This window comes from Hippocampus comes, unplaced genomic scaffold (genome assembly GCF_001891065.2).
Source record: "Hippocampus comes isolate QL1 unplaced genomic scaffold, H_comes_QL1_v1.1 scaffold158, whole genome shotgun sequence".
Lineage (NCBI taxonomy): Eukaryota > Metazoa > Chordata > Actinopteri > Syngnathiformes > Syngnathidae > Hippocampus > Hippocampus comes.
Window position 1 is genome coordinate 1,885,647 of NW_017805548.1, and position 9,755 is coordinate 1,895,401.

The 9,755-nt window shown below is 39.6% G+C and overlaps 1 protein-coding gene across 2 annotated transcripts in view; it reads right to left on the reverse strand.

Moving 5' to 3' along the window:
• LOC109521689 (ribosomal protein S6 kinase beta-2-like) overlaps window positions 1-9,755 on the reverse strand; it is a 42,287-nt gene that overhangs the window by 10,909 nt on the left and 21,623 nt on the right. For both annotated transcript variants that reach the window (XM_019879700.1, XM_019879701.1), the window contains 5 exons: window positions 7,113-7,203; window positions 5,036-5,143; window positions 2,882-2,944; window positions 607-684; window positions 353-460 (listed from right to left, as the gene is read on the reverse strand). In XM_019879700.1, coding sequence (XP_019735259.1) covers window positions 353-460; window positions 607-684; window positions 2,882-2,944; window positions 5,036-5,143; window positions 7,113-7,203 — 448 coding nt within the window. The remainder of the gene's footprint in view (window positions 1-352; window positions 461-606; window positions 685-2,881; window positions 2,945-5,035; window positions 5,144-7,112; window positions 7,204-9,755) is intronic.

Genomic DNA, 9,755 nt, shown 5'->3' on the forward strand with positions numbered 1-9,755 from the left:
TTGACTCCCAAGGCCAAGGCCAAGGACTTGACTCCCGAGGCCAAGGCCAAGGACCAAGGACCGACCTTCAGTCCTCGAGCCGGTCCTCGAGGCCAAGGTCCGGCTCGAGGAACACATCACTGAAAAGTAGATCTTCGGTCCAAAAGGTTTGGGCACCCATGGTCCATTGCAACCATATTCAATTGACAGAGTGCGTGCGTCTGCAATAAGCGCCCCAAACATGTGCAGTGGCCGTACATCGTTATGGATGGCATTTTTATTACACCTATAGGTGTTTCAAGGCAGACATTTTGTGTCTACAATTTTTTGTGGTTGACTTAGCTCATTTTTTTTCCCCACTAGCCCTACTCACAGCAAAGGTGAGCTCTCCACTTTGGCCAAGTGACGCATCGTCTGGACTGTCCACGGGTGTCTGTCTGGTAAACCTGGTATCAAATTGGCTCACATCTTCATCAGACTGCTACATGGACAAAGAAATGTTAACACAAACGCAACAATCCATTTAGAGAAAACAAATAAGGGTGAATAGGGGGAATTACTAGATTAAGGATTTGAAGTCATTGAGATGTGACAGCAGCCAAATGTCATATGTTTCAAATGTTTTACCAGCTGTGGCTTGTATGGTGGCTCAACTCTCATATTTAGTAGCTCGTCCCACTTGATTTGCTTGAAGAATGGATGTCTCTGAAGGGGAAAAAATACAAGAGCATGTTTAGACTGCTCTAAAGCACATTTGTCTCATTGACACCTTTCATGGTTGCTATATTCAACCGGCCTGTGATGCACCGTTAATGTTCCTTTCAAAGAAAAACTTCTTGGTGACTCTGCTCAAACATTACTCAATGGTGACTGGATGAGTGTTCAGATCACCTGTATTTTGTTCACCAGGTAATTGAAATATGTCATTCTGCGTGATAGATTCACTAAATCCAGTCGATGTGACACAGGTTGAGTAGGAACACAGTTTGTGAACAGAACTACAAAACTGATGCAAAAAGACAATCCGCTCTGTAATTGAAAAATAATCTACACAGAACTTGCCTCCTTGGGGGAATCAATTCATGCTATAGGATGAAATTTCACATTTGCTGTAGCAGCTTTGCAATTCTGTGTTAGGAGTTCTACAAACACTAAACTTTTGAACTTGTTATGCATCCATAAGAGTCCGGGTAGTTCTTTTCGTCTTTGGCCCGGAAGACAAGATGTCCAAAATTACCCAAAACAATCTGAAATGTGGACTCGTCAGACCACAGAGCACTTTTCCACTTTGTGTCAGAGTCAGTCTTGGATGAACTTGGGCCGGCAGCGGTTCTGGGTGTTGTTGATAAATGGCTTTTGCTTTGCATACTAAGAGTTTTAAGTTGCACTTGGAGATGTAGTGTCGTACTGTATTTACTGACATTGGTTTTCTGAAGTGTTCTTGAGCCATTGTGGTGATATCTTTTACACATCGATGTTGGTTTTTGATGCAGTGCCGCATGAGGGATCGAACGTCATGGGCATTCAATGTTGGTTTTATGCCTTGTCACTTAAATGTCGTGATTTCTCCAGATTCTCTGAAGCTTTTGATGATATTACACACCATAGATGATGAAATCCCTGAATTCCTTGCAAATGTATGTTGAGGAACATTGTCCTAAACTGTTCGACCGGTTATGGCCAACCTGTGAGCATGAGAGACCCTCTCCTTGTCATTCCCTCCATGTCTGGTCAAACGCTACAATATATAAAAGACTGTGATCGCACGGAGTGCTTTTAGCAGACTTGTGACTAGAAGGCGTTCGGTTCATTCCGCAGTGCCAACTGCGACTGCTTTCTCTTCTGGGGAAATTAATCCTTGTGGAAATGTTTGAAAAATGTGCAATGAAATATCAATCCACAACTTCACTAGAAAAGAGGTTGGCTTGATGGAATCTGATTGTTTATTCACTGCCATAAAATACAGTACATCCATGTATTTTTTGTTTGTTGAATGTAATTAGCTCATATAGTATACTTGGGGTAGGCAATCACTTTCTTTCTTATACATTTAAAATAATTCTCATTAGTTTGTATAGTTCAGGAATGCAATTTTGGTTTTGAGAATTATCTTGCACGCAGCACGGTGGCCGACGGGTTAGCACGTCTGCCGACAAATAAGCACATCCGCCTCACAGTCCAGAGGTCCCTAGCTCGTTTCTGGGCTTCAGCCTTCCTGTGTGGAGTTTGCATGTTCTCCCTGTACCTGCGTTTTCTCTTGGTATTTCAGTTTTCTCCCACATTTCAAAAACATGCGTGGTAGATTGATTGAACGCTCTAAATTGTCCCTAGGTGTGATTGTGAGTGCAAATGGTTGTTTGTCTACGTATGCCCTGCGATTGGCTGGCAACCAGTTCAGGGTGTACCCCGCCTACTGCCCGGAGACAGCTGGGATAGACTCCAGCATGCTAACGACCCTCGTGAGGATATGCGGCTCAGATAATGGATGGATGGATGATTTTGCACATGTAGAAAATGGAGTGAAAATACCTCCTGTAGATCTTCTAATTTTTATTTTTTTTAACTGGAAAACTATATTTTTTAATTCCAAATACACGGGACTCAAAGTTTTGCACCCTGATATAAAATCAGAGTGATAAGTTATGATGTACATACTTATGTAGATGACAAAAGTGAAGCAAATTATACATTTGTATCAAGAAATCTGAATAGGTTCTTAATGTTTTATAAAAAGACAGTTGATTTAATATTAGGATGACTCTAATGTACAGTTGCATTAAAATAAAGGAAAAACATCAAATGCTAAGATTTTACCGATCCCTCCTACAATAGGCTGTATGTGCCCCCTTGACCTAAAATACCAGATACCCCGCTGCTTCAAAGGGGTGAAAATGCTACTTACTTTGATATCGGCACAGTCTGCTTTACTGGACCCAAGTCTTTGAGCTGGATTCTTCTTCAACAGCTGGAAAATGAAAAAGAGAAACCAGATTAAATGTGGGATAATCAATGACATGATATACAGGGTGTTCCAAAAGTTTTGGGCACATTTTGACATTGAATATCTCGGAAACTATTTCGGATGTAAAAACGCATCAGGTAAATTCAGAAAGCTTGTAATCTCAATTTTTACATGGAATGGTCAAAGATGTTCAATGTGAGCACCATTGGTCACACGACACACATCAAGCCGATAGTCAAATTCTTGCCAAACACGTCCCAGCATTGCATTGTCAATGGTTGCAACAGCTTCTGTTCTTCGTCCCGTTCTTTTAGCTGGGCATAAGCACCCATCCGTTACGAATTTACCATGCCATCTCACAATGGACTTCCTCTCTGGTGGCTCCTTTCCGAATTTTCTGCGAAATGCACGTTGAACGACAGTCCATGATTCAGTTTTTGCAAATTCAAGCACACAAAACGCCTTTTCTGGTTGAGTGAACGTCATTAATGGGTCTGAAAAGAAATAAAAAAATCAATAGCCTTACGAAAAACTTAATGTAATTAGCTTTAAAATGGAATGACTTTTATCTTACTACCATTCATAGTTAAGGAGATATGGGGACTTCAAATGTGCCCAAGACTTTTGGAACACCCTGTATTTGGTCAATGATGAAAATTAACCCAGGACAGCTGTTGTATAAATTCTATTTTGCTTAACACAAAAAAAATGTGTGTGCATTTTATCTCACTGTTTTTTTACACTTCTTTTTCACAGCTCTTGTGAATAAGACTGTAAACCACTTCTGCCACATTTGTAACACAAAATGGATCAGTGTTGAAACCACATGACCAAGAATTAAATATAAATACAGTTGAACATTTAAATTATACTGTGTATTCTCATACGTCAAGTTTAATTGTCATTGTGTTTTGTCTTTCATGCAACATAGAGTCACTTGGTGGATATGACAAACAACTGTTGACGTTTTATTCTCGCAGATCATGAACATGTTTGGTGACAATAATTAGTTTCCATGAGTTTTTTTAAACTGGCGAGGCAAGAAGAGTCCAGTGAATTGATTAATTGATTGTTCTAGTTTGATTTAAGTCATTTGGATGACTGATTGTGACTCTTGTAGGGTTTTTCCTCTCCGATTCTGACAATTACAGTGCTGTGAAAAAGTGATGAATTTCATTTATCAAGGGGGAAAATAAAAACTATGTGACTCTATGTGAAAAATTTGCAAAGGTAAATTTGGCAAACTGTACAGAGACGAGGTGCGGAGACTGTTCACGTTGGTCAGTCCCTTAGCCAATCAGGAGAACACAATTCACTGTTTAAACAAAAGCATTAAAAAAAACTGCATTAAAAAAATCCATGAAACAGCGATGCCGCGGAAGGTGAACCATGTTATAGCGAGGGTTCACAGTAATGAATTCTGCTGTCAACCAGAAAATCCTGAAGGAGAACGTCCAACCATCAGTTTCCTCCCTCTAATGCAAACCCTCTAACATCAGGCAGCAAGCCAACGATCCGAAACACACCAGCAAGTCCACCTCTGAATGGCTTTAAAAAATAAAATTAAGGGTTTGGAGTGGCCAAGTCAAAGTCTGGATTTGAATCTATTTGAGATGCTGTTGAGTGGCCTTAAACATGCAGTTGATGCTCGAAAACCCGCCAATATGGTGGAGTTGAAGCAATTCTGCGAACAAGAATGGGCCAAAATTCCTCCACAGCGATGTGAACGACTCATCACCAATTATCGCAAATGCTTGATATCAGTTTTTGCTGCCAAGGGTGGCACAACCCATTAGTAGGTTTAGGGTGCAACTACTTTTTCACATAGGGACAGGCAGGTTTGGATTTTTTTTTCTTGTCTTAATAAATTAAACTGGCATTTAGAAACTGCATTTTGTATTTTCTTGGGTTCTCTGTGTGATACTGAATCACACAGAACTTAAATCTTTGTTTGTGATAAATATGCAAAGAATACAGAAATCAGGAAGTGGGCAAATACTTTTTCACAACACTGTATGTGCATTATTGCTTCTGTGTGTGATAACAACTCATTACAACCAACATGAAATCTGTATGCGTTAACATGTTACAGACCTTCTTGATGAGGTCCTTGGCATCGATGGTCAGATATGGAGGCAGATTAAGTTTACATTTCAAAATCTTATCAATAGTCTTTTTTCTATTTTCCGCTGTGAATGGTGGCTAGGGAGAAGCACAAGAAGCATATTAATGGTGGTGATCAACATTGCAGTTAATCAAGGCAAAAATATTTTCCATCCCGTCTCAATCAATAGGTGCTTTGCAAGCTAATGTACCAAACAAACATGATTGACTGAAAAGAAAAAAAAAAATCACAAACACTGTACTGTAGGTCTATCACATTCATAGATGCACAGTATTGCCAGATGTAATTGTACAAACTATGATTTGAAATTTACCAAATGTCTGAAAATCTTTTAACACTTAGGAGCGATACTCATTTAGTTACTACTAGGTTATACAGCAGGGTTGCCCACAATATTTCAGCATGTGAGCTACTGATAAAAAGTCCAAACGATCTACCTTATTTAATTAAAAATATACTGTACTGAGAATTCTTTATATGTACAATATGGATTCACATACCTTGCGGAACTGCTTGAACCCACAAAGCACAATACAACTAGTGTACATTTTATGCCCTTACTTTGATGAATGGAATGGAATCAGCTAGAAATTTGGTGTGGACAGTGCCGCCTCCCGGGTGGTGTGGTAGTCTTGGGAACTGGGACGACCGGCTGACCGGTGCATCATGCTGGTCAGTCCGCCCGTGGCACTTTCTGGCCGGGCAAAGGAGCGGCATTTTTGATGAAAACGCTAAGTGCAATTACCGTTCCAACATGACTGATGTTCTTTGGGAGGTGTATATAAGGCTCGCTATCAGCACGTCCTGTTCAGATTTCATCCTTGGCTGATTCCATTCTAGTCACCGAAGTAAAGTAACGACAAAAAATGTACACTAGTTGTATTGTGTAATATGGGTTCACGCAGTTATGCAAGGTACACAAATATATATTGTACATTAAAACTATTCATAGTATATTTTCAAATAATGTTTGCCCATCATCTGTCCCTACACAAGTATCCATTATCTACATGTCTTATCCTAACTAGATTTGTGCAAAAATATCTATCACATGTGACTCTGGGAGAGAGACAAGGTATAGCCCAGGCTGCTCCTCAGTCAATAACAGACTAGCTGCAGATTTTTTTTTCTTTCCAATCTTAGGATCAAAGCATTTACTGCTTATCCTGTTCAGAGTCAACTGTTCAACTTGGATTGTTCTTTCGCCAGTCACAGAGCGATTGTGAAAAGGATGTTCCATTAAAATGTCCCTGTCACTAATGGCAACAGCTCAAGAAAGGTAAACCAACAACATTACTATCAGTAATTGCATGATAGGAACAACACAAACAACCTTCCTGTTAGCATGTTCTACTTCTCATAGCACAGTCACCTAATGCAGCATATATGCAGTTGCAGTATTTATAATGAATATGAGACAATTGATATAAAAAGGAGAATGAATAATTATATGTATATACATGTATATATGTAAGTGGGTGTATATGTATATGTGTGTGTATATATGTGTATATGTATGTATGTATGTATATGTATGTGTGTATGTGTATATATGTATATATGTATGTATGTATATGTGTGTATATATGTGTATATATATATATATATATATATATGAGATGTAGATCTCTTCCTTTTCCTTTGCATTGAAAAATTATTTATTTATATTATTACACAACAAGGGGTAGGACTAGATAAGTTGTATACTTCTTCCTACTCCTTTGAGCATATAACGGTGATGATGTTTGTTTTACTTACTTTTTACTTTTTATTTTTCCTTTTGTAACTTTTGCTTCCCTTTTGTCAAATTGTTATTGTATTGTATGTTCAATAAACTTCAACTTCATATCTTATATTTTATATTGCATTCTATACTGTGTACAGTTCATTTTTTAAATTTATTTTGTGGATGCAAATATTTGATGTTTTTCTACTTTCTTCCCTCCAAATTTTGCTACTGTAAATGGCGAATCTCCCCATTGTGAGCCAAATAAAGGTGTTCATATCTTATCTTCTCAATCAACATCGAAAACAGTTTTATCTTACCGATCCAGTCATCATATCAAACATTAGGGCCCCAAGGCTCCACCAGTCTACTGCTCTGTTATGGCCTGACCTTGTAAGGATTTCAGGGGCCCTGCAACAAAGAGGAAGATACAAAGTGAATGAAACAGCATACAAATGGTTCCTCCAAACAACGGGCCCTTTAATAAAGAAGCCATGGTCCAAAAAAAGGTGAGGGCACACATTAGACTGATGTTTTTATAAGTGGAGTGAAAGTCTTGGCATGTGTTTTTTGACTACTATTTAACATCAATAATTTTAATGTAACTAATGGTGTACACAGCCTCAGGCCCACATTTTAATTCATATCAATGAATCTGTCATGCAAAGTTAAAAAATATGTACCCAGTAATCCCTTACTCATAGTGACCATGATGGTTTTATATTTATTTTAAAGCCTTTCGCATACACTCTGTTGTGAAAGCGCTATACAAATCAGCATGTATTGTATTGTACTCTATCACGGAAAATCAGTATGCATGTGAGGTGCGGGTATTGCTTTTGTCCACTTGAGGTCAGCATTTATACATGCTACACCAGGAGTCTACACCGTGGTGCCTGTGGGAAGCATGAGTCGCCCCCTGTCGTATTATAAAAACAGCTGACCAGTGATGGGACATTGTAATTTCCTAGGAATGTGAGAGAAGTACATGATTCAATGTATGTACTGCTTATGGTTTATATTGTTTAGAATTGTTTTAAAATGTTCCAAAAAAACAATGTTGTGTTTGATGAAAATACCAATAAGCGTGACATTGCATGTTCTCCCCGTGCCTGCGTGGGTTTTCTCCAGGTTTTCTCCCATATTCCCGAAACATGCATGGCAGGTTAATGCAACACTCAAAATTGTCCCTAAGTGTGATTGTGAGTGCGAATGGTTGTTTGTCTAAGTGTGCCCTGCGATTGGCTGGCAAACAGTTCAGGGTATACCCTGCCTACTGCCTAAAGACAGCTGGGAGAGGCTCTAGCATGCCCGCTACGCTTGTGAGGATATCGATAGATGGATGGATTGATAGATGGATAGATTGATTGATACACACACACACACACACACACACACACACACACACACACACACACACACACACACACACACACACACACACACACACACAGCAGGTACAGGGTATCCATACATAGGAGAAATTATATATACAGTGGGGCAAATAAGTATTTAGTCAACCACCAATTGTGCAAGTTCTCCTACTTGAAAAGATTAGAGAGGCCTGTAATTGTCAACATGGGTAAAGCTCAACCATGAGAGACAGAATGTGGGAAAAAAACTCAGAAAATTACATTGTTTGATTTTTAAAGAATTTATTAAAAATCATGGAGGAAAATAAGTATTTGGTCAGCTACAAAGAAGCAAGATTTCTGGCTGTCAAAGAGGTCTAACTTCTTCAAATGAGGTCTAACGAGGCTCCACTCGATACCTGTATTAATGGCGCCTGTTTTAACTCATTATTGGTATAAAAGACACCTGTCTACAACCTCAGACAGTCACACTCCAAGCTCCTCTATGGCCAAGACCAAAGTGCTGTCGAAGGACACCAGAGACAAAATTGTAGACCTGCTCCACTTGGTGTAAATAAATCAACTGTGGGAGCAATTATTAGAGAATGGAAGACATACAAGACCACTGATAATCTCCCTCGATCTGGGGCTCCATGCAAGATCTCACCCCGTGGTGTCAAAATGATAACAAAAACGGTGACCAAAAATCCCAGAACCACACGGGGGAACCTAGTGATTGACCTACAGAGACCTGGGACCACAGTAACAAAGGCTACAATCAGTAACACAATGCGCCGCCAGGGACTCAAATCCTGCACTGCCAGGCGTGTCCCCCTGCTGCAGCCAGTACACGTTCAGGCCCGTCTGCGGTTCGCTAGAGAGCATTTGGATGCTCCAGAAGAGGACTGGGGGAATGTGTTATGGTCAGATGAAACCAACATAGAACTTTTTGGTCGAAACACAGGTTCTCGTGTAGAATACTGAATTGCATCCGAAGAACACCATATCCACTGTGAAGCACGGGGGTGGAAACATCATGCTTTGGGGCTGTTTTCTGCAAAGGGACCAGGACTTGTTTGGAACTATTTTGTGTGGAAGGTTACAGTGTTCCGTGGCCATATAAATAAAGCGGGTGGAGCTTCTCTGTGTTCGTCTGACAGCGACGGTGCGCTGAGGCACCTCGAGAGTTCAGCGGTGCAGTGGTAGCGACCTAGCAAACACACTGAAAATAAAACGTCTCCAGTGTTGTCATCTAACCAAGTGTAGTCATCCGAAATGATGTCTACACAAAACCGTAGAGAGACTTCCGAGCAAGAAGGACCAACAGAATCAACACAGCATGACTGCTGTGTTCAAAGAAAACTTGAGAAAAACGAAGTATGCAACCATGGCTTAAGTCCACTATAGGCTGAGTACTAGTTTACCTTAGATGTGTACTTTGTAATGTTATATTGCTCTGTTTTGATTCCATAAAAAGAGCTGTTAAAGCAGCTGTTGTGTGACAAAATATTTTTTTCACTGTTGTTGATGAACAGTAATATTGTGTGAGAGATTATGTGTGAATAACTGCTCCAAGTGAAAAATGTTCATGTAAAATTGAAAATCGAAATT